Consider the following 25,605-nt stretch of genomic DNA (forward strand, 5'->3'; position numbering starts at 1 on the left):
TTAAGCTTTTTACAAACCCTGGCGAAAAACGAAAATTAGCTGCAGTCGCATGCATATGTCGCTCAGTGAGATACAGGGAAATTTTCATTTATGTATTTATTTAAATTTCCACTTTATAAAATATTATGCTGACACTGGGAACTCACTATACTTTTTTTTGTTAAAATTAAGAAATTATGTTGAATTTTACTATCTACAGTAGAAAACTTACTTGCTTAGTTTTTAATTTAGTTTACGACATGGTGATGACCCGGGAAACTCACTGCAATTTAATCATTTTTAAAGAAAGCTCTCTAAACCTTCAAAGTGTTGACAACTTGAAATATTTTTTTAACAAACATGCTTAGTGGCAATTCAACAAAATTTTTTTTTTTTTTTTTTTTTACATTTTATTCATTATTTTTATTTTGTTATTTTTATATTTTCACCTTTAGGATCTCATTCATGATCACAACTGCAGTTAACTTTTTGTATTTCTGTCTTTTTTGCGTTGTCGCCATCTGCAGAGTTTAGAAAAAAAAAGGTAACAAACTTATTGTGACAAAATAAGGAGTAGAAAATGCAGACGTGTTGTTCGATGTAGAGAGTAAAAGTAATACATCAACATTCAAGAAAGCAGTGTTTAATCAAAATAAGACATTTTGCAAACATATGGTTTTACTTTGGAAATCAATGATCAACATTTTTGTTAATATTCTGTTTGTCCGCGTGTTGGGATATCCCTGTATTTAACGACGTCACATGTTTGGATCATAAAAATGACTTTTAGGTATGATCACAAACGTGTGTCTTCTGTTCCAGATGGGCATGGAGCCCGTTATGAGGGAGTTCATGCCCGACATCGCGCTGGGCGTCTCGGTCATGTCGCTGAGGGAGCAGCACATAGCGGAGATGGACCGGGAAGGCCCTCACAGCCCCATGGGCCCCCCGGGCCTTCATCTGCCCCACGGGCCCCGCCCCTCCGTCCGCCACAGCCACGGCCCCGGACACGGACACTCCTGCAAGAGACACGCTCCCGAACCCAAGCTGGAGGTGCAAGCGGAGTTCCCCGACCTGTACGACTTCTCCCGCCGACCTTCATCTCCGGCCCCCGCGCACACACTGTCCACGTTTGCCGGACCAGACCTCTACAGCCACAGCTGCACCTCCTCGGGACCCTTTACACCCACTTACATCACCGACTCTCAGTCCCAGGGCCACGCACAGGGACGGACTGGCCCAGACCCGCTCCGGCTGGATGTCCTGGGGATGACCCCTCAGAGGCGTGACGCCGTTAGCCCCTCGGGGCCACAGCCCAGGATGGGACATGCGCCGAGGGGCCGCTCAAACGAGACAGACCTGACCCACGGTTTGGGCCACCTGCGATCGCCCAGCGGAAACATGGACGGCTACGAGGACAGAACGGCCGGGCCTCGAGATGCCCCGGAGGAGATGGTCCTCGCCGGCGAGTCGTCTGGCCCGGGGCCCCTGCAGCAGCCTCGCAGGAACAGTGTAAGCGAGGACATCGCCAGAGACCGCAGGTCACCCAGCAAGCCGGACTACCCGTACAAAAAATCTGCACTTTAACCCCAGCAATTGAGTTTGGAAAAGGGAATGACTGACAGCCCATTGTTTTGAATGGTCAAGCACTAAATATGTGTGTGCGTGTGCGTGTTAAACAGAAGCAAGGGGAAAGGTGATTGCTATTTATAGGACGTGTCCTACCTCTGCCACTTGACTCCATCCATCACACAGTCAGCGTGGAAGGGCGAGCGTCCATCTGGAGGTCACCTGGTCGGATGCTGGTTAAGTCAGTACCTTAATGTAGCTCAGTGTCAAGTGGCGGTCAAACAAACACTCCATTCATGTTGATGAGTGTCAGATGGCAGGATATGATTGTCCATTTACAAAAAAGCCACGCAGTCTAGAGGAGAGCGTTGTGATAAAAATCATATGGAAATGTCCCCTTATCGTTTTCGGCCGCTTTTCTGTAGCATCCCATGCGACTGGTTTCCACCGTACTGGTTCTGGCTGGCACGCAAAGACACAAATCGGATCTGATGAAAAGTCGTAGTCGAACCCATCTGGTGGCTTAACGCGGTCCGTACTGTCTTTCTTCAAAATATATTATTTAGGTTTCCTTTTAAGTGACAGCCTCGCAAAATTCAAATGAACCCCCAGCCTCAGCTCTTGCATAGAACGAAACCTAAACGGTAGCAGTCGTGTGTTCTTGCGACTTGCACACGGAGGTGTGGTGACAATCTCAGTACTGTACTCGCACATTTTCAGCCTGGTCTCTTTGTACATATCAGAAGGAGCACTCCTTCCTCCTAATCAAATAGCATCAAGTAATCCAGTCTTGAAGCCTTAACTAATACTCGGAATATTACATTTCAGCTACCTTCAAACTCACTTCTCTATGATGTCATACTATCGCAAACCACTTAATTCACAGTGTTTTCTAACCTTTAAAATAAGGCACATACTTAAATTAGAAAAAATAAGGTATATACAGTATAGTGAAAATGTAATTTGGGCCTGTTTGCTTGACCACAAAGCTATAATTCTGTTGTATGAATGGAAAGTAGTAGAAGAGCTGTTCGGCCTGCACTGTGTGTTGCCGGCATAAATGAACAAGGATGCATATGTTGTAGTGAATAAGTGAAAGTGGATAATCTCAATATATGGTTGGGCATCATTGTACTAATCGACTGTTCTTTTCACTGTGGACGGGCACGCATCCGGCCACCGCCTTGCCCCCATTGTAGCGAGGCCAGGGACACCCGCACATACAGTTCAATAAAGTGGCAGAAGTGCCGCAGCAGCATGTAGCTCCAGAACCATGCAAAGTCCACGACTGAAGCTAACACGCCAGCATGAGTGTCATTAGTTTAAGGGGGGGAAAAAAAGAACATCTTGGGGAAAAAAGGAATCACGTGGCGAAGTGAAGAAAGGTCGCTGGCTCATTTCGCGCAAGTTGTACATAACCAATCAAGCGCCACTTGTTTATGGTTTCTATTACGTTTAAGTGGTCGTTGTGTTTATGCGACAGTGTACTTTGTTCCTGTCGTGAAATCTCACTGCGAATGTGCTCTAAAGATTGTCTCAGAATGATTTCCTTCCTAAATGTTCTGCATTTGGGCCAATTTGCTCACTATTGTAGCTGGTGTGGATTGTCATGTTTTGTTTTTCCTGGCAAGAGAATCTCAAGGTCGCCAATGCAGAAACAATTTTCCCAGCTTGCTTGGTGTCAACGGGTGGAAAATATGCTAAACTTCAGATTCCTCATGTTCATGTTACGTAGTAAGAGGACGTTCCATCGAATAAAAGCGGTTGTTTTACTGTTTGCTGTAGAGGTCAGTGCCTTCCCTGCCTGCAGCTGGGTTTTTATTGGAGACCTTGATGTCTATGCAAGCTCTTTTCTACCAGCTTACCAGCCTGCATCAGATAGTTGTAGCGCCCTTTTGTGTACATAGATGTTATTTAGCACCTTTTATTCTTAGTTTTTTTCTTCTTCTTGGAGTTGAATCATCTGAAATGTGTTGGATGCATCTTAGGAGTCAATGTTTGTAGACTGATTACGTTGCATTTAGTTTCACTGAATCTATTTTTCTACTGGCACCTCAAAAGGTGTGCAACAGTGGTCCTCAAAAATAAACTGGTTTGATATTACGAAAATGTACTTGTCCTCTTTTGTCAACGAAACAAGGACTTTGTTTACATGCAGTCAGTTAGTAACCCTTTCAATGGGGTAGACGCCACCGACTTCCGTCTCAACATTCTGAAATGCTTCGGACGACTGAGACGCGCAACCGAGGGGGTACAAAGGCGGAAACTCAAGAAAAGGAAAGCTGAAGTGTGAAAACCAGGAAGTCGGAAGTCCCGCCTCCTCCGTGGCATGTTGACCATTTGCACTGACGTCACATGATCACGTGACTGCCCTATGACGGACGGCGGAACGAAATGATTTTGAATGGAAGTGGACGTGACCCGTAGCGACTTAGCGACTGTTATTTTACACATTAAAAGTTATTGTCCATAGAGCCATGGAATCTATTCAACCAAAGTTCGCCTGACAGTCGAAGTTGCACATTTAGTCGGGACTCATAGAGCGCGATATTAACTTAAATTGGAGATTGCTACTTTGAAAACAGCCCTTACCTTCTCTTGCATGCTTTTACCAAGTTAATCAAATCGCCGACTTTGCCGGAATTCATTATCATTATGTATTCAATGCTGTCTCTTCTCCTTACACCGGGGCTGATTCGAAAGCTTGTCGCTGGCTGAGTCTGTGGGGCGAGATGCCACGCTCACACCGGGGGACAATATACCTTGTAATGCAAAGGTAAAACTTGTTTATCATGCTAACTGACTTATTTTTTTACACCGTCCGTTCTATATCGAAACGCTGTGATGTTATGTTAGTTTACTAGCATGGAAGAAATGGCTATTATAGTGGCAAGCTCTTCATGAATATGACTCCGGCCGGATCCAGAGTGGAAAAACTCCAAGCACAAAGATGAAATCCCCCATTATTAAAGTCAAATGCACTTAATAGTTTTGAAGAAGGTGCATTTTAAAACTAAGCTGTGTGTTTGTGAAGTTGGAGTGGACGCTAACTATTGTTAATGTGATTTGAAACACGCAATTCGACACCCCTGTTACAATATTTGTTAGAGTGTACATTTACTAGTAAAACATATGAACATTTATCTACTAACCTCGCTGCAAATCCATGAATACTTTGTCCTTTCTGTTAATTGTTATCAATCGACGTCTTTTGTCTTCAGTAGTAGGTATGCCATAAAAAAGTAACATTTGGTTTACTCATTTGTCTGTCTGTATAACCGACCCCAAAGCAAGATATGACAATTTTATAAGATAATCGATTAGATAAAAGACTTTACGCTGTATGAGGTTCAATGGTTACAATACAGGAAAATGGCTCTTTTGCCGTCCAGTGTCCCCCGAAGGGGCGTTCCCATGAGGGATGTGACGTCACGTGCAAAAAGGTCAATACCCCATTGGTTGGCAATACATGTGCTCGGGCCATTTAAACGCACAGAAACCCCAAATGTGCGCTTATTAAAGAATCATTGGTTTGTGTTGTGTGCGCATGCTCGCATAGCGCCTGGCTGAAACATGGCGAATTTTGGACGCAGCGTCAATACACTTTTGGAGCGAGGAGGAAACCAACTACAATACTTTATTAGTGTGGTGAGTAACATGAAAATGTCTTACCAACAATTATAAATAAATACATTTAAAAAGCGGGAATGGCGTCTTTTGCGTCATAACGTTGTCTGTGCATTGCAAACGCGTTTTCGGTATCTTTCAGAAACCGGAAATTTGACCGCATCTAAACGTCGTCAATGACTCACTGGTGAATGGTTAATATTTTTTTCTTTATTAAAATTGGCAACAGGACAACTTTCCTCATATTAACACAGCAGCATGTCTTAACATTTTCAAGCATCCTGTGCTGAAACAAAACAGATCAGTAAAAAAAGGCATGTTGAACAAAAACAAGCGTGCTTCCAACATATGCACTACAGTACTTCTAGAATAATTGCCGCATAAACACCCCCTTTATTCACAGTTTTCATAACATAAGCATCACAGGACTGCAGCATGTCCCGCTTTCGGTCACTGCTAGTCCGTGTTGGTCCTGCGTCGTTTTTTAGCCTGCAGCTCCTCGAAAAGCTCGTGTACGGCTTCCACCGTGACAACCTGATGGAGACAATTAATGGATCAGCAGACAACAAAAGGAATTTGTGTCACAGCGAGCCTCTAGATTCAAATCCAGTCATAAAATAAAATGTATAAAAAATGAGAATTTATGACTGACCTAGCCTCTAACCACTTTAAAAATCAAATATAGTCTTTGAGCACAAAAGTTTGCCCAACACAGGCTTCCATACCTTTTTATCTGCTGTACATTTGTGAAGTAATGCAGCTATTGCATCCGTTAGCTCTTTACAACCTAAAACCGAAGGAAGCGGGATTAATAGGAGCACAGAAACGTCCGTGTAGCCAAAGAGGAAAACTGCAGTAGTTCTCACCGTAAATGAACTCAAGTTGCTGGACTCGATCCATCGAATTGGTCAACATCATCAGCGGGTTCTTCCCAAACGGCTCTTTCAAGCCTCTTCTTTCGTAGGCCAGAACCGAGTCGGACGGGTCCATTAGGAAGTGGACCTGTGCGGCTACGTAAGCCCTCTGGGAACCACAGGGATGACAAATGTATTAGACGACGGGCCGTAACTTGTCAGTATGACCTGACAGTAGTACAAGTAAAATGATGGCCCCCATCTTGTGCCTGTAATTAAGTTTACATGTGATCACCGTGCCCAAGGAAAAACAACCAACCAGAGACAGAAGGTGTGACTTGACAAGGTGTAAATTCGTCACAATCATAGCAGGCAAACCCCCCGGCTACGCTCGGCGCATGACTTATTTGTACTTGAGTGTTATTACATAACACTGATATTGGTTTTGAGTGCACAAGAAATGATTGCCACCGCTCTGATTGGTTGTTTGTTTTTATACGGTGTAGTTGTGGTTTTGCAAATCAAAAGGCACAAGGTGGGTCGAGAGAGCAACGTTTTTCACAGGTTAGCCAGTTGTGACAAATAAGACAAAAAGGTTGTTTTTTTTATTGAAAAATCCTTTAAATCACCAATTTTTTAAATAAAAATGTTAAATGTGTAAAAAAAAAAAAAAAAAAGATTATTTCTAACATTATTTAATAAGCTAAATTAATCAAAATTAATAAATATACAGTACTTAAAACAACCAATTAGTCGTAATTACTGATTTGGTCAACACATAAAATAAAATAATTTAAACTCATTCAATTATATTTACAATTGATTGAGCTTGTGTGTCACACATGCAGTAAATAAGGAAATGAAAACTGTTCTATATGAATACCCCATACTAAAATCTGAAAGTTTATGCCAAATGTATCATTTAAATTAGAATATATTAACCTATTATCTAATAAAAGAAAACAAATTCAATCAGTTAAATTATTTAATCAGGTAAGTGTTTTTTAAAAATACAAATGACTAGATAAATACAATTTGAAGTCTTAACGCACCAACACTACTTTTGATCATGTAAATACTCAATGGGCCGTATTTTGCACACCCGTGGGCCAGTGTGATACCGGGGACCCACCTTGCAGCTTGTGCAGGTGCACAGCAGTTCGCGCCAATTGGAAGGCCAGAACACGGCCCCCGTCCGAGGCCTCGACACATTCAGGGCCTGGAACTCATTCAACTTGCAAGCCGCCGTTTTGGTCTCCCCGTTACGATCTGTCATGTCATCGTGGCTCCGTTTAAGTTGAGAGCTCCCGGTTGGCGCTCCCTAACACGAGACGGGACTGTGAATTATGGCGTGACATGGCTCCACGAAACACAAGATTCACCCGGCGAGGACGAGATCACCGGGTGGTGAAAATGAGCGCTTTACAGTAAAGCTGGCTTGTGAAGCGCGGCCAAAGCTGTCTGCAGGGCCAGAAACGGAGGGGGCCTTGCGGGTCACGTCTCCTCTAATTACCCAAGAGGAGGCCTGCTCTTTGGCATGTAACGTTGCTCTTCTGCACCATCAGGTGGCGAGATAAAAAGCAGCAGCTGCCACATCAGGCCACAACTGAGAAAACGCAGTAACGCTGCTTCACATCTGCGCCGCATGAATTCATGGTGGCAGTTTCTACGCTACACTATTATTTCTTTCAAGGCCTTCTACATCACACAGGCGTGTTCCAAGTGTATGCTTCCCAAGTACAAGAACTACTGTATACATATGTCTTTTATTGAAATAAAAATCTGCAAAATTCTTTTTCTGGTGTGTTTAGTTATTTTTACTTTAACCTTTAGACTAAAGCACCATTCCTTTAATTATCATATTAAAAATATGGGGTCCCCCTTATATAGGACCTCTGCGGGTGCACAGTAGCTTGAGAAAACAGAACATTTTAAAATCATGTAAAATCTATCGTGAGAGGAAAATGAAACATACAATCAGTTTGTTAAAGGGTGCAGAAATGACAAGTACTTATTACAATGTTGACATTAACTGATAATTATTTGACGTCTTTTGAAATTTCTAAAAGATAAAAAATAAATTGTCGCTAAATTGTTAACTATTTTACTGCCAAAAAACGTTCAATGACGTCTAATAAAATCCAAATGAATGCCGCCAAAAACGTTAAATGACGTTTGCTACGTTTTTTCCCCCACCGCAATGGGCAGTGCAACTCTTTTGTGAATGGGTGTAAAAATCACAAAACGGCCACTAACTATGGCCAGCAGATGGCAGCATTGCATCTATTTTCAATGTTCTGCCCGTGTGTGCAATTGCAGTGAAACATGGCGAATCTTAGGAAATACGTTTTCAAGGATGATGTGTTTGACAAATTAAATCGAATTCACAAATCATCACTAAACAAAAAACATTAGTGACAAAGTCACTGTTGTGCAGAAAATATATATTTTCACAAAAAGCTAATTTTCTCCTTTCGCTCTCACTCAAATTACCTATTATCAAATGGTGTTCACTAAAGAAAGGAAAAGGTAGAAAAAAAAATTCTACTTTTTTTTTCTAATGAAAGAATGGAACAAGAGCCTTTATTTGGTACCTAGCATGTTTGTGTAGTCAAAGTACACAATATTCTGTTTGCCTTGAAAGATTAGTTAAAATGCTCGAAAGCAGCTGGCACTGTCCGGGTTTTTTTTTATTTTTTTTATAACGTGCGGCAGTAAAAGAGTTAATTAGGTCAAGTAGCACATACTCTATGCTTGCATGTAATATTGCATTTTTATATCTATTTGTAAAATCTGAAATAAAGAAAAATAGAACAAATCACCTGTATTTAATCAAAATGAACACAAATTATACCTCCTGCTCCTTCGGCTCAAGAATGGTGGAAGGTCCTTCATGGCTAATTTCACTCGACTCCAAAATGTCCACATTTTCTTTTACATCTTTATCCTCCTTTATCTCGGCTGAAACTGTGAAGGAGACAAAGATACCGTGAAGACCAGATATTTGGCACTTGTGCATTTGTTGCTGTCACGTATTAAAAGGAACCTCGACTGTCATGACAAGTTTGCTCTATATTATTTATTTTTGGTTGTTACTAACATAACTGTGAGATTGATTTTTCAAAAATCATTTCCAGTTGAATACATTTTGTAGAAACATTATTTGAACGTACGCCACCATTGTTATTTACGTCGCAACGCATTCAGTGCGTAGTGACGTAGAATGGCGGCAGACTATCTGTCGAGCAATGTGAAACGCCTATAAAGAAAGCAAATTAAGCCTTGTAGCGTTCCTAAAGAAACAACATGCGATCGGGAGAGTCACCCTCCCCCATGGCGTGCTCTCGTCATTCACCAGACGCAACTTTAGGAACGCTACGGAGGCTTACCTCTTTATAGGCGTTTCAGATAGCGTTTCTACAAAATGTATTAAACTGGAACTGATTTTTGAAAAATGAATCTCATAGTTATGTTAGTAACAACCAAATAAATAATATAGAGCAAAGTTGTCATTACAGTCGGAGTTCCTTTTAAGATTACCTGACAGGTGAGCAGCATACGTCCACAAGAAAGGAGCTTTGTTCATGCAGTCCTCACATACCACGTCATCCACATCCGCCACTTCGCACTCCAAATGCTAAATATAATCAGATGAACGCTCATTAGAATGCAAGCGTCAACTAACACCAGCCATCCCTTTTCCATACGGTTTGTCCTCAATTCCATCACGAGTGAGCTGAAGCCTATGCCAAATTATTTGGGGCTGGTCACAGGACTCGTATAGCTTAACACGGGCAAAATTCAGCCTGTGCCATATAGTAAACTTCTCTTCACACTTGCAAGACATTTTTGAATGTTACGGCTAGGCCTGTCACAATAATTACTATATCGACTTGTTGTTCGGTAAATAAAATGGACCTGAAAGCCATTTAAACAGTTTGCTTTGTTTCTGTTTGGTCGGCATGTCTTCATCATTTATTAATGAGCAGCTAATGGTAGCCAAGTAGCGCTAATGTTAGCTAGTACAATCATACGTGTTGGCTAACAGCTATCCTCTTCAAGTGCTCTTTTTTTTTTTGTGTACTCAAGTATTTCATTTCTGGTTTAAGCACTGGTTCTGCTAACATTTGCTACACCCGCCAAGAATTTATGAGACTGAATGCCAGAACTGAAAGCAAGACCAGTTTACTAAGTCTGTATCTCTCCAATGCAAGATCTGTGGTGCACAGAGATCCTGCGATGGAGAGATTACAGCTCACTTGAAAAAGAGTCATTTGTTATTTTTTTTTTTCTGAGATATTTTATTTCTGTACATTTCAATGCAAATGTTCCAACATTCTTGAGATAACTGCTCTTGGAAAGGATGTACTTGAATAATTTTTGCTCTAATATAATCACTATAAGATATCATTTATCGTGATAGTTTTTGGTAAAAAAAATAATAATAATTTATCGTTACGTGTCATTACAACTTTTAACTATAATGTATTTAAATATATATATATATACTGTATATATATTCCTTCAAGGGGAAACAAAATTTACACTATGTTACATATTTTTATTTTCATTGCAGACAGACATGCAAGGAGAGGTGTCAAGGGTAGTAATATTTACCCTGGTATGAAACCAATCCTCGCAGATGACACACTGAATCATCTCATCGGCAACCTGTGGAGAAATGACTAATTAGTAAACACCACAAGCAAGCAAACACAGGCGCACAATTTAACAAATGGCATACCTTATCGTCTTGGTCAGGATATGGCCGGTCGCACGAGCAGTAGCGGCCCAAAAAGTTGTGATTGTAAAGGTTTTTTGTGTTTTCCTCATCTTTGGTCTAGCAGAGCATAGAGTGATCATGATAAGCAAAATACAAACAACAACATTTTTGACCTCATGAAGTCTGATACGAGAGGTGTTCATCTTTATGTCATTCATTGATACATTTTGTGTATGAGCGACTACTAGGCTAGGCCCTCGTACCGGCTTTGTTATGATGACCCCTGAAATGATACTCGAACTTTGAGACCATGCTTATCCTACATTAGGCAAAAAAAGATAAAAGAAAAAAAATAATTCTCACCGGAGTTAGTTTACACTGGAAATCCCCAAATTTGCCGTTTCCACAATCACAGCGAAAATTTCTGTGGGGAAAAGCAAGAAAGAAACTTTGAGAAATATTAAAATACATGTATTAACACACTTGTTTTCATCAGGGGTCACATTGGAGTTATTTCCTCTATTAAACAGAATCTACAGTATTTAGTTTTTTAAACAAAACACTGAATAAATTATAATAATAAAGAAGAAACGTACCATTTTAAGTTTCAAAATATACATAAATGCTAACATTCTTATTCTGTTTTAATTCTTCTTATAAAGCCACAATGTCCCAACACTGGTAGTACCCACTGAAAACATTTTTTAAGCACAATCATTGCACATTAATCAGCCCAAATTTAAAACGAAACAACAACAGTTTTTCTTTGCAACATTGGTAGCATTTTTAATCAAATGAACATATGCAGACCAGTCTAAGAGTAGCAATGTGAACAGTGTGAATAAATAGGCTATAAAAACACTACTAATAGCATTTGTTACTGCTTTCGCATTATCTAGCTGTATACATGCTTTTTTTTCTTTTAAACAAATGGCTAGCCGTGACGTCTGCTAACCACTTTTAACCCGCTTGACAACACAAGGGTTTTAACACCATACCTTTTGGTGTACAGTTCAAAGATGTCGTGCCCATCGTGGCATTCATTGGCACAGGCCAGGCAAATGCCAGCAGGCTGTGATGCATCGGGTGTGCATGTGTTGCATGCAAACACAGCCTGCCTCTTCACATAGCCCTGCAACAAAACACACAAAGGGATCTTAAAACACAACAGAAAGTAGCCAGAATCCACACGACCATCACGCAGACATGAAATCCAGTTCGTGCGAGCACGAGATTCCTAGTTTGCATGAATGGAAGACAAAAGGCATGTTTCTTACACGGGAATAAGAGCAGTTTTCTGGGTCACTTCCCGCCAGTAACCACAAAGCATGCTCCAGATCTTCCTCATTTTCAATGAAATCGTCAAGATGGGAGTCCTCTGTCTTTGTCGCTGCCATGACTAGTGTTAAAAATGCCGAAGAGCAAACAATGCTGTAGTTCCGAGCGGGAGTTTGGAGCAAATACCACGTGGCGGAAAAGACGTCATAGGAACTGTTTGCAAATAAATTCGGCTGGATTTATTTCAGTGTCCTTTTGTCAATTCAGCCTCAAATAGTTCAAACTATTTATTTGCAGTTTATTTTCCCATGTATTTTATTTTTATTTATTTGTTTTACCGTTTACAAGTACATTATTATTCCTGTGGAATGCCGGATGTTGCAAAAGTCTCCCAACAGAGGGCGCTACTATATCTTTGTTTTACCTGTTACCAGTGGTACAACAAAAGCTTCGTAAAATAAAATAAAAATATTGTAATAATCCATCCATCCATCCATTTTCTTGGCCGCTTTTCCTCACAAGGGTCGCGGGGGTGCTGGAGCCTATCCCAGCTGGCTTCGGGCAGTAGGCGGGGTAGCTTAATTTAATTAAACATGTTTTGTTTTTTTGCTGATTATGAACTCAAATAAGTTTCATGACTAATCTTGACCTTTATTTCGTTTTAAATCATTTAGTGTGTATAATATTACAAAATGTATTTATGCTATTTAATTTTTTTATTTACTATATATTTATTTTAATAACTTAATATCTTCCATAATTAATGTCTTAGTTATTATTTTTGACGCACGTACTGCACACTTTAAAATGATTTTGAAATGTGCACATTGACATTATGACCTCGTAAGTCTGAGGCTTTTGATTTAAACATTGTAAATAATAATAATAATAATAATATAGCCATAGCAGGAAATGCAAAAAAACCCTGCAAATAAACAAATAAAATAATAATAATAATAATAATAATAATAATAAAAAAAAAAAAAAAAAAAAATAATAATAATAATAATAAAGGATTGGGTAAAATAATTACTGTTGTCGTTCTTATTAACTTGGCTTAAAATATGTTCCTTGATGAATACAAGTCACGCCTTGTTTATTCGACATACTGCAGTCCTATGAACGATTTTGAAATGTGCATATTACAACTTTTGTAAGTTTGAAGCTTAGAGTTCACTTAACAAAACATTTAGGTTATTGGGCAGGGGAACCAATGTTTCTTTATTTTAGAGTTCTATTTTTATATATTTTTATTTTAGAGCTCAGTATTGTTCATTTGGTAGTCTTACCGATTCAACATGTCATTATCATTGCTCTTTTGTGTGTGTATGTGTGTGTGTGTTTGTGTGCGCTCTTTAATTTACCTGAAACCTATTAAAAATCCAATACCCTTCACCTTAAACGGATAATTCAGAGTCGTGAATTTGTCAGGAGACCAGAGGAAAGGTCAAAGGAAAGAAACCTCTAAATTCCAACAGTTTAGGGAGACCTCAAGAGACCAAAGGAAAAACTAAAGAAAGGAAGGAACGACAGGTGAAAGTATCCAAATCCCACCTAATTTGACTGATCTTTGTTCAGTTATTTATGACATGACATGTAGTGACAGAAAAAAAACAATTACGGTACTATAAATGCTCTTCCAATAGGTGGAAGAATGTAAAAATAACCATTGTAGTTCATATTGCCGTTCAAGCAGAATAATAGGTTTGTGTGCAATTACATAGGTCAATGCTGATTTCACACGTAAATCAATTTGTAAATAAATTGAGACGTGATCATTGTTATTTCAGGATTAATGCTTTTTGTGACATTTTTTGGGTAGTGTCCCTTGACAATTTTCTCCCGTCTAAAATGGATACCTTAGCTCCAAAAAGGTGGAAACACAGGTCTTCATTAATGCTGGGGCTTTAATAACAGGAACCACAGGCTCAACTTCTTTGACCACCTCTAGTTGCTTTTAGTGACCATCGGAAAATTGAGTGTCCATTTGTAAAACTAATTGATTAAGGGTATAATTACAATCAAAAAACATTTTCTACGCACTTTATAGACAGTGTGTCTTTTGTTAACAAATATTTGAAGGCATGAACAAGTGAGGGGTAAGGTAATCGCAGCCAAGGTAAAAAGCGAACGAAAACGAAATAGGAAGTGGTCATTTCCGAGCAGTACTTGGATGCAGCACCAGCCTCCTGGATCCTGGGTGTGTGCAGCCAGTCACAGTCAGTCAGTAGAGCCCGTACACAGAGGGGAGAAAGCACCAGCAACATCGCAACGTGACTCCAGCTGTGCCTGTCAACTGTCACCTTGTCTGGAAACTTCTCCCTTTGCTCCAACTGTCGGGCCGAGAATGGGAAACTACCCGAGCTAGTTCCTGAAGAGGAGCTCAATTCAGGGGCGAACTGCCAAAAGTGCCAGGTTAGTTAGCTCTCCGCGGCGCCTCGTCACGAGCGTTATTCACAGCCACGGCGCTTTTTTCATGTCTGGGCGAACACGCGTCGAAATGTTGTAAATACGACATTTACATATCGGCCTGCCCGTCCGTTTTTACACCTTATTTGTGTTAATGCTGTGCCATCGTTTGGACTAGCAAGCTAGCCAGCTAACATTAGCAAGTGAAGTTAGCTTGGAGGGGCGCGTGCATGAGTTTGACTGATGCTCCACATATTCTGTCAAGCTTCCAGGCTGTGTGTTTTGTTTTTGTTTTATTGTGCTCGTCATAGACTTCATAGACCTGTGAAAGGTGCCAGTGTGTGTGCACGACACTCCCTATTCGGATTGGAGTGGTGAGAGACTTTACACATCTTTCCTGTTTTTGTTGTTGTTTCTTTTTTAGGTCGATCCCTCATCCAGTCAGCCAGCCAGTGAGTCAGACACATCCTTCACGTCCAGGGTGGGGATCCAGGAGCATCATTGGCGATGCAGACCTTCCTAAAAGGCCGGCGAGTCGGCTACTGGCTCAGTGAGAAGAAGATGAAGAAGCTGAATTTCCAAGCTTTTGCAGATCTGTGCAGGTATGTCAGCATCTTGAGTACCTCTCATTTACATGAACAATGGAAGCTATAAAGTCCAACACAAGCCATTCAGTGATGCTTGGTTGACTTCCACAATTGTTGTCATTCCGAACTATTAAGAGGTCCTGGGTAGGGCTTCATAATAAATAAATAAATATATATCATCGTGATAATGGCCTGTACATATTGAATTGTATGCTTTTGTCAGACCAATTACATTCAACCTTAAATGTGCATTGCCATCCAATAAGACAAAACTATCTATAGTAGTGGCATTGCTAAGACTAAATAACTTTTAAGATAAAATATAAACTTGGGATGTTCAATGCCACTTCTTTTTTTTCAGACCGATGACAGTAGACGTGCTCCACTCTTGAGTAGTCACAGATAGGGATAGTTGAGTACTGATACAGGGTATCATATCAGGCCGATACCAGGCTTTATTTCAAAGTGTACACATGACGGTGGTCGATACCAGTATTGGTCCCCTCTTGTGGCTGCTTAACCATCAGGAACTAGAAATTAGAAGAATGGAAAATTGCTATTAGTTTTATACAATTATAAAGGAAAATGCTATTTTGGGCTGTATAGGTCTTTCTTTAAAATAAAATATATATATATATATTTTTTTTGGTGTAGGGGGTGTTGTATGTATGAAAAGTACTAGTGGTATCGGTATCTGTGACTACTCAAGACGAGTACTCATACTGGATCGGTCTGGGGGGAAAAAAAGCCATCAAAATGAAATGAAAAGCAGTCAAGTATGCAACCCAAAACCTATATCGGTAGTGGTACCACCCGTTGGTACCACCTGTACCCTCTAAGACATGATTTGCATATTATGCAACGTTTCATTTTGATTAAATCATCAGCATTACTGCACTTCTGCATTCATTCATGCATGCCTCATTTTAGACCAGAAATATTTTTGTGGTTTGCATGAATGCACAAAGGGAATACCAGAGTCAAGCCCTTGGTTGGCAAAGGTTGTGTTTGTTATGTCTTAAGTGGAAGCTTGTTGAGACATGGCACTCAGAGCAAGACGAGTGTGTGTGTGTGTTAAATGTGGCAAGTGCTCAAGGCACAGAAACTTCCAAGTTGTCGACTAGTCCATTGTTTTGAAGCAATTACAGCATTCTGCATGTGTCAATATGACAAGGATGTATGCTTGGTGATCCATTACAGGTTATATAATACATTAGGCTTATAGTAATTATATAAAAGGAAACAGTCTGGGGTTGTTATTCCTTGCCATTATTTTAAAGAAAATCGTTGATGCAGAAGATGATGATGAACTCATGCAAAACAGTGACAACCAAATAAGGGATTTGGGGTAACAAATGCTTGTAATATCTGCTTAAAAAAAGTTTTTCTGCCAAAATTAAAGGACCAGCTGAATTTAGCACGAGAGTATGCTATATTTGCTTTTGTAGGCCACATGAAAGGATTTGGCGTGTCGGATCTGACCCCAGGGCCTTGGGTTTGACATGTATCTTAGGGTGGTCCTGGTTGTGGGCCCGACGCAGCAGGCTGTGACGAATGTGAATCTTGTTGTATCTTATCCATCGTCAACAGTGTAAAAAGTTATGTAAGTTGTCAGAAGCAGGACATGATTTTCTCGAGCACTTGAGACCTTCAGGATAAGATAACGTACAATGTCTACGGGATTGGGAACATGCTAGCACCAGCGCCACAATACTTAAACTATGGCGGTTGCCGAACACTTAAAAAAAAAAAAAAGAATACAAACTAGTTTTTTAATTGGGTTCACTGTTCAGTGTAGTGTGTGAAGAGGCAAGAGGGTTGTTGCCTCACACAGTGACCCGATTGAGCCAGCACAGATTACTACAGTGTAATCCTCAAAACATTTTTAATCTCTTTTAAACTCCCAAGCAGCCACCAGTTCCCTCTCTAGATCCTATCCACGGGAAGATGAAGAAAAAAAATAACACAAGAAATAGTTACTTTAAATGGAAAAGGGATTGCGTCTACTCGGGACGTCATTTACAGTAGTTCTCTTTTTACTGATATTTCCTCTGTCACTGTTTGAGAAACGAAAAGTCATCTTCAAGAGGAAGGAAAAGATGGAAGTCGGAGAGTGGGACTCTCACATGTCAACATCAGCTGCATTTTGTGTTATCAGGAGGTCCCTACTCAGCTGTCTCTTGAGTTGTTGTCACGTACACTACTTGAGGAACATTCACCATGACATTACGTTGAAAGGTTGATTTAATGATGAGAAAATGGCAGAAGTTCTTCTCCTTTCACCAAAAGGCACGCCAATTAAATAGTGCCCCAGTGGTTTGTTGCTGCTTATCACATGGCACGCAACTGACAATGAGACTTCTTCCTTTCCCGTCTCCTGCAGCTGGACGAGAGAATCCTGAGAAAGAGAGTTCGGTGCACTCGCTCAACGATGCTTTCAAGCCACTTAGGCTTATGGTCGTGTCCCTGTTTGTGTGCGCGCACGTGTGTGTGTGTGTGTGTGTGTAACTGTTTGAAAACCTCCCCCTTCTCATAACTGGGTTGTAAAATAGCTGATCCATTAAGGACAACCTGCCTGCGCGTAATGCAAAAATCAAGTTGCCTATTTCTCTGGACACAAAACGAAACAGATAAACTCTCATCTGTAGCTGTATTTCTTATTTTCAGTCAGCCAACAAGTGAGACATGACCCTCGCGCTCAGTTATAGCATGCTAGTTAGATTCGTTTATCATTCACTATAATAAAACAGTTCAGTTGCAACATTTATTGGCAACGTTGTATTAAACTCTGACTCCAAGCTGCTTTCCACCAGTCTGTTACAATGTGCTGATTCTTCAGTTGGACGTCAGAGGTTGAATAAATCCCATTCCGGGATGCCCATCAACCTCCAATTTGGTTCAAAACGATTTTCCCCAAAGGAAAAATTGTAACTAGAAATCATCAGTTTCAGGGTGAAACTGTTTACATCATAAAACCTTTATTAATGGTTCAGTTTTAAGTAGTATAGCAACATTGTTAATGCTCATATGAGTCTAGAAATATGTTAAGCTTAACATGTTAATAATAATCCTAAAAAAAATAGAACACGGCATTTTTGTTGGACTAAAGGCCTTACAGTAAAAAAAATAACTAATAAAAAAAAAACTGGAAAGTGGCAACCAGATAGAATGTTTATGAGGGGTTGTGGCATGACAGTCATACTTTAAAAGAAAAAAAATAGTGCTCTCTGTTTGGTTACATATGCTCGTTATTTTATATGCCGCTATTTAAAATTGCTGACACGCAACTAAAACATTCCAATGTACTGAACGCCTCCTCCATAAGCAACACATGCAGACAGAGCATACAACAATAATCACAGGTGTATATTCTGCATCCTCTGTGGGGAAAAAACAACTAATATTACTGCAGCTTAGTTGAAATGGTCTTATTGTATGCTTTTCTCTATGTCCGTATGTATTTTACTGATTCCCGGTCGCCAAAGTACGCAAATCATAAGCATCAGACGATGCACAAACTATTTAATTCTTTACGTTCTGTTAAAGTACACTATGTTTTTGTGAAGTGCAATACTGTAGAGTGCTATTTTTCTTATTTAAAAAAAAATCACTAGTACATTTGTAAGGTTCAATTGAATTGTGAGGTTCGCAGTCCTTATATAACAGGGATTCTAGTAGCCGTTCTAAAAATAAAAAAAAGTGAAATCTGACAGTCAGGACGAGTGACAGTGGAGTGCCTGGTTTAATGGCGAGATTATTTCACCCGTCCTTTGAATAATAATAATAATAATAATAATAAAAAAAAAAAAAGAGGCTAACAAAAAGTAGACACTAAGATATATTTCAGTGGTTGGAGGGAACTAATCAGATCTATTAAAGAGGAAGTCAACGCCCCAAATTTTTTTGGACAATATGTTCTGTGCAGCCCCACCAGTCTGGTTAATATTGTGTTAGTGGAAAATGAGTTAAGCAGCAAAATCCAGCAGTTTTGATCAATATCACAAGGCGGCTGTTTTGACACTTGCTGCCTAGTGAAAATGACATCACAGTTGCTCAGGTAACAAACCAATCACAGCTCAGCTTCAGAAAACAGGTGAGCTGTGATTGGTCCTTGCCTGAGCCCTGCGCAACAGTGACGTCATCTTCAGTCGACTGCAAGTGGCAAAATGGCCGCCCCCAGAGATGAATTAAAAACGGCTGGATTTTGTTGCATAACTCATATTCCACAAATGCAATATTAATCAGAATATCATGTTTAAACGAGTGAGGTCACATATAACATATTATTGTCAAGAAATGTAAGTGTGGAATTACAGTAACAAGCTTTTTGTTCTCATTTCTCTGTTCAAATGGGTTACTTCAGGGCACGGACACACCCACTAAACTTTGCAACCTGTCTACATGTACTGTCAGGCAGCAGGCTCGTCTTGATGTACGATAAAAGCCAAACAGATGTTAATGGACATATGATACCACCTCTGATAATAAAATCTTATGTGCCACCGGTGCTTCGTCACATTTTTGTGACGCCGCCCCGCTTGGCTCTGTCGGCAGCGCTCGCGTTCCGAGACGACCTCCATATTTGAGACGGGATGACACAATTGACGACCGCATTCACGGGGCATGAAACGAGCCAGCAGCTGCGGTATTAAATGTCTACATTGTTGTGCAGCGGTGAATAGCCGAGCTGCTGTTGTCATGGGGATATAACCTCAAAAACAACTAGCATGGACAAGGCCGGGCGCTAAACGTTTTTTTTGTGCCCTTGGTTTAGATCGCTTTTGTTTGTTTATTTTGTTTTCGATCTGTTTTAAACCAAATGTTTGTTCTACGCTTTGTCTGATGGCAGTAATGCAGCTGAATGTTCTTGGATGCTTCGAACTTCTAATTTAAACAGAGCGTTGATGTGGCCAGTCTAGTGGAATGAAATGTTGTTATTATTATTATTAGAATTCTTCTCTTACAAAGAGTCTGCTGGTTGCCAAGTAACGCATTTTTAATTTAAAGCATGTCTGATAAGTAAAATGTTCTCAGGCTCTAAAGGGGGGTGGGTATAGCCTTTTTCTCTCTCTCTCTCTCTCTCTCTCTCTCTCTCTCTCCCTCCCCACATTATAATTTATCTGTAAAGTAGTTCTCAATTTATAACAGGATTGTTATAAAGTGAGTGTCATGGTCATGTAGCTCTCATGAACTGTGTTGACAACTATCCTATTCCTAATCAATGTTTCACTCGCATACGGACCGGAATTTGTTGGACAGTGAATCGTAATATTCCAGGATAACTTAATGTGTCAGACTTGATTGTGTATAACGATTGTCTTCAATATGTTCTCAAAGTATGATCCCTGAAGAAGAATTAAAGTTATTATAATGACAAAGCTTTTCTATGACTTTATTATCCTAGAATATTATTAGAGGATTCCCTCCAGTGTCTTATGAGCCTGGCAGCGTGGCATTTAAGTAACAAACTAGTTGAGACTGAATTAATTGCTAGCTGCTGTAGCAGCAGCCATAATACTGCACCTCGCTGTATTGAGTCAAGATCTAGTAACACACAACATATCGTCATCAATACTACTAACTTATCGACCAAATTCCAAAACCATTCACTAATACTTTGTTCTGTTTATTTTTCAGGAAAAGAGGGATAGAGGTTATTCAGGTAAGTTAATATTTTAACTTTTTGTTGCAATTCCAACTGAGTCTCTAAATTATTTCTGCTCTGTATGAAATTGAGGTTTGTGCTGATGGTTTTATTTCTCCTTCGCAATATTGTAGTTCCTCCCTACATGACGAATTGTTGTTTTCTTCACTGCTCTTCTCAGTGTCCTCCAGGAATTGTTGAACTTTGATTTAGCAGTATATCACATGTATCAACATGCTGCATGTAATAATGATTTGTAAGCACTAAACTACAAAGTCAAATGTTTTTCTTACATGTGCTGATGTTGCTCATGAATGAAAGATTTCTAGTCGTGGCTTAGTTTTTTGATATGCATTTACAAGCCTGTACCATTGAAGCATGCCAGCTTTGTTCTTCTGGGGAGAATTCTCCCTGTGTGGTTAAACTGGCAGAAACCAAGCAGTTGCTATTCAGGTTTCTGTCCTTTGTTGATAGTGCCACTTGTTCTTTGATGCTTTTTTTCCCCCATTAACACATCTATTCACTTTGTACTGCAGACAGACAGTGTTCATAAGCAAACGCACACATTTGTAATATTTAGAAAAGAATCGCATGTACAAACGGTTTTATCATGTCTAATGGAAAAACAATGCATTATACACCCTTTAACTCACTCACCGCCATTGACGGCTATAGACGTCAAAAATTCATTTGAACTATTTCTATTAGTTTAACATTTTTTCCACTTTTGTTAACAAGAGCATGAAAACCTAGAATTGTTTTTATTGTACATTTAGAACAGATGTAAAATTTGTGATTAATAGTGAGTTAACTAGTCATCAGATTAATTACGATTAAAAAATGTAATCGCCTGACGTCCCTAATTTTTAATAATCTTTTCTTTTTTGTTTTTAAATCGTGTCAGGCGATTTAAATTTTTGTTGGTAATTAACTGCATGACTTCAATAGTTAACTCACGATTAATCACAACTTTTATTTCTGTGATTTTTTTTTTAAAACTAAAAGAAATAGTTCAAATCATTTTTTGACGTCTATAGCCGTCAATGGCAGTGAATGAGTTAATCATATTAATCTGGTAGAGAGTTGCAAATGAAATAAATGATCTTCCTGTTTGAGTTTAGGGTTAGCAAATACTATCCGCAGGGCAGTAAGGAACGCAATAAAACATTTCCCTGTGCATGTACACACTACACATTCAGTAGGATAGTAACTATTCAAATACAAAATCCTGGGAGCTCAGTGCTGAAAAGTGCTTGTCAGTAAAATGCAAGAGGAATTGATCCAAGCTTTTCTCTCAGGCAAAGTATCCTGGTGTGTCACTTTTTTCCCCTTTACACTTTGCAATTATTTTTTCTTCCTTGTACTACACCATCGATTGCAGAACACCCAGTTAGAAGCTGGTCATGGGAATAATCCCAATGTAAGCATGCTTTGCCTCCCACTGTGCTTTCAGCTATTCAGACACTCAGAGCGGCTCGCAGATCCCGAGACTTGAAACAGCCCTCCACACTTCACTGCGTTTATCGCTCAGTGGATTTGATCCCTCCTGCAAAAAGCATAATCGTAATATCTGAAGCGGTGCTGTCAGTGCCAATTAAAGGAGCTCATCTTGCATTGATGCCCATTGACATCACTGTTTGCACTATCCGTGCTGCACCCATTTCCAGTCAGCGCCCGGTACTGTAATGGCCACATCACAAGGGAAGATAATGACAGCCATTGTAATGCCTCAGCCCTGTTACACAAGTCTGTGTACAAAGCGGTCTTCTCCTATTTCCCTGGTGAATTATCTGCTCAACAATTCATCAACTGTTTTTTTTTTTTTTTAATCAATGCTGCATTTCTTTTAATCAATGCTGCATTTTCTAGCTCCGTGATAGGGAAAAATACTTTCCCCATTTTCTGGATCCGGGCCCTACTGTGACTTATATGTCCATGCTAAATAAAAACACTCTAGAAGTCGAGAGTAGAATGAATAACAGTTTATTTATGCAACCTTGCCCCGGGAGTCAGACTGACTAATCCTAGTGATAACAAGTCAACCTTGTATATTCTTGGATGAATTAATTGTATCGCTGGCGAGAGAAAAAATAACACCGAGATTGGCTGGTGGCTAAACCGGGGTCAGCTGTTATGGGCTCTACCGCGCGCACAGCCCTGAGGGGGGATAAACGGTGTACAAAATGGATGGATTAACCACAAAAAAAAAAAAACATTATGGTGCAAATAACTCAGTTCATTTGGTTAATGTCCAATACAGAAAGACTTTTGAATTTGGGTCAGCTGAAAATGGTCCACATTGGCAAGGTGTGGATTACTGTACACAAGTCATAAATGAATGCCAGCCGCACCCTCTTCTCCAGCAAACTGTGTGATATTTACAGTCACTACATGCATACAGTGAAACCCCTGCGTAAGCAATATTAAACATACTGATTATATAGAAACAAACAATAAAGAAAAACAAAGCGCACCATGGAGCTGGAATCGAAAGTTTACAGTTGAAATCTAATCTAAACACCACTTTCTTACCTCACATGACGTTCCATTTACTTGTATTGGTCATTTTGTCCCTCTTTGTCATCATCACTACCAAAAACTCTGAGCACTGGTCTCGAATGAATTCTTGGTGAATTTTCTTGAAAATTTTTGCTCAAACATTTTGTGGTCCAACTGCTGGCATTCGACTTGAGAAGGTTCCATTCTAACTTGTGCTGATGTTGTGGCAGCCCGTTAAGCCACCAGCATGATGACACGTTTCGTAGGGTTTCCTTCTCAACTTCTTGCCCTCACTGATTTTATAGTAGCATCCCATATGTGACCATCTGGCTAGTTGACTCATTTTTGATGTTTAAAAAAAAAAAAATCACAAAATGTTCATGTCATAGCATATGTGGTTTAAGACGTAAAAAGCTCTCCAGAGATTTAGTGGTGACGTTCTCCTGTGTAAAGGGATCTTTTTTCTTTTTTTTTACGAACGAAAGGAAAAAAAAGCTACCCTTGGGACTTGCTTTTTCTAGTTTGCATGTGGGAAAACCCTTTGCTTCAACCAGGATTGTCACCGCTGAAAACAGGCTTCATTTGTTTTATTTGTACTTACTTACATAATTGTTTCTTCAGGCAACTAACTGTTGCTTTTTTTCTCCCACATCCACTATTGCATTACTCGCGCCCTCCATGCCATTTTTCACCAGCTCATCAATACTGACCCTCGTGCCTCGAGCTCATGAGGCCCATCCTTGCAGGAGTCTGTACATTAGCCTCTCAGTGATGATGAGATTAACGCACTGCGCTTCAGAAAGCCGATATTCGCTCTCAAAGTGAGAGCCAGTCGCAATAAATCAATTTTGTTTGACTGGGTTGGCCAAAGAAAGTTATTGAGTTACTGTTTTTTTTATTATAGGGCAAGTGTTAAGAAATGTGAGGGTAATTTCTGGTACATCGTATCTTGAGTACATATTGATTGTGTGGTTGGCGCGCTAATGAGATTATGATCAGTGTTACAAAGATGATGTCAGACAGGCTCTACATCCTAGTAGTTGACTAACTTTTTTTTGACAGGCTGTCAATAAATTATTATTTTGTAATTGTATATTTTAATGGCGATAATAACAATGACATTAGGTAAAGATGAAATCAAATATTGTTTTCAGCAAAGGGATGATAAGTCAAAGGCTTCTTCTGTTGTGCAAGCTCGTCAATGGCTCGTACTTGGCCTTGAGCTCCCAGTTTGTACAGCTTTTTGAGTTTCATGTTTGATCACCTCATACTGTACGTTTAGCCTCTCAGACACACGTGTTCTCTCACACGAGGATGTGGGGTGCCACACTGCCCACTAAATGCATCATTACTCACAATGGTGAGTTTTGCACGCATGGAACAGTCGCAAGTCAGATGAGATCAAACTGAGAAAGAGACGTGGTTTGACTTGAGTTTTTAGGTCAACAAAAACAAAGCAACAAATCTGTTCTTTTTCCCCATCGGCATCGTACCGCTACCATTTTACATTGTAGCGTTTTATGTTCAGCAAGGTTATGTTCAACTAAAGTTCCCTCCTATGTCCTCGGTCCCCAGCGTTTGTATCAAATCTTTTATTTCCCATGAGTGTAGCCCGGCCCCGTTACAGAGCTACATCAAAGCTGGAAATATATTGGCCCTGACCTAGCCTCTCCCCTCAGGATCCAGCGTGTTTTCTGTGCTGTCCATCACTACCATAGCTCTCTCCTATCCCACCCCCCACCACGGTCCCAGAGGGGTCGGCAGAGACGTCAGTTGACATGTCTGCTTTTAGCTTTTAGCAGCACATCAATGACTTTACCGCTGGGTTTTTGGTGGGAGCTCGAAAGCAGGCTCATTCTGTCTGTGCACAGGATGAAATTCATTCTCTCCGTCTTTGCCAGTTGATGCTGTTTTGCGGTCAGCATTTATTCATTTTTGAGATCGTTACCTCTATTTCACTTTATACTAAAATATGACCAAAAAAAAAAAAAACACAATCCTTTGCAACTTGTGTTTTATTCCCGTGTGGAAGTTTAACCACAGGTGACAGCATACCTTTATGAGTGTTTTGACTTAACCATCACGGGTCTATTCATGTCATGGCACCGAGCCGACCTACGTGTCTCTTGCATGTGTCATGTGCCTCAACCACGGCTGATAATCTGTTCACTAAAATATACCACAAACTATTTGGGATCTAACATTCTACAGTTTATACTTAAAGGGGAAGTCAACCTTAAACAATTTTTGACAATGATATGTTATATGTGACCCACTAGCCTAAACATGACAGTCTGATTAATATTACATTCGGAAAATGTGAGTTATGCAGCAAAATCTAGCCGTTTTTATCCATCTCAGGGTCGGCCATTTTGCCACTTACTATCGACTGAAGACATCACAGTTGCTCAAGGCTCAGCCAATCACAGCTCACCT

The 25,605-nt window shown here is 40.0% G+C and overlaps 3 protein-coding genes across 6 annotated transcripts in view; 2 read left to right on the plus strand and 1 right to left on the minus strand.

The window, feature by feature from the left end:
• The window catches only part of btbd7 (BTB (POZ) domain containing 7), a 28,877-nt gene extending 25,226 nt beyond the window's left edge, over window positions 1-3,651 (plus strand). For all 3 annotated transcript variants that reach the window (XM_077555401.1, XM_077555403.1, XM_077555402.1), the window contains exon 11: window positions 802-3,651. In XM_077555401.1, the coding sequence (XP_077411527.1) occupies window positions 802-1,566 (765 nt within the window). In that variant the 3' untranslated portion in view covers window positions 1,567-3,651. The remainder of the gene's footprint in view (window positions 1-801) is intronic.
• A 1,714-nt stretch (window positions 3,652-5,365) lies between these two features.
• LOC144059313 (putative E3 ubiquitin-protein ligase UBR7) lies at window positions 5,366-12,222 on the minus strand. The gene is made up of 11 exons (XM_077578310.1): window positions 12,030-12,222; window positions 11,751-11,884; window positions 11,116-11,176; window positions 10,774-10,869; window positions 10,647-10,700; window positions 9,570-9,666; window positions 8,884-8,996; window positions 7,162-7,350; window positions 6,042-6,198; window positions 5,901-5,962; window positions 5,366-5,709 (listed from the first exon to the last, which is right to left on the minus strand). Exons 1-11 carry the CDS (start codon window positions 12,147-12,149, stop codon window positions 5,632-5,634), a joined length of 1,161 nt encoding a protein of 386 aa, XP_077434436.1. The 5' UTR covers window positions 12,150-12,222; the 3' UTR covers window positions 5,366-5,631.
• Window positions 12,223-14,217: 1,995 nt separating this feature from the next.
• The window catches only part of LOC144042351 (inositol-tetrakisphosphate 1-kinase-like), a 29,204-nt gene continuing 17,816 nt past the window's right edge, over window positions 14,218-25,605 (plus strand). Inside the window, exons 1-3 of one of the 2 annotated variants that reach the window (XM_077555405.1) lie at window positions 14,218-14,445; window positions 14,864-15,041; window positions 20,664-20,688. In XM_077555405.1, the coding sequence (XP_077411531.1) occupies window positions 14,947-15,041; window positions 20,664-20,688 (120 nt within the window). In that variant the 5' untranslated portion in view covers window positions 14,218-14,445; window positions 14,864-14,946. The remainder of the gene's footprint in view (window positions 14,446-14,863; window positions 15,042-20,663; window positions 20,689-25,605) is intronic. The other variant, XM_077555406.1, reaches the window with a different exon arrangement.

This window comes from Vanacampus margaritifer, chromosome 1 (assembly GCF_051991255.1).
Source record: "Vanacampus margaritifer isolate UIUO_Vmar chromosome 1, RoL_Vmar_1.0, whole genome shotgun sequence".
NCBI classification, from domain to species: domain Eukaryota; kingdom Metazoa; phylum Chordata; class Actinopteri; order Syngnathiformes; family Syngnathidae; genus Vanacampus; species Vanacampus margaritifer.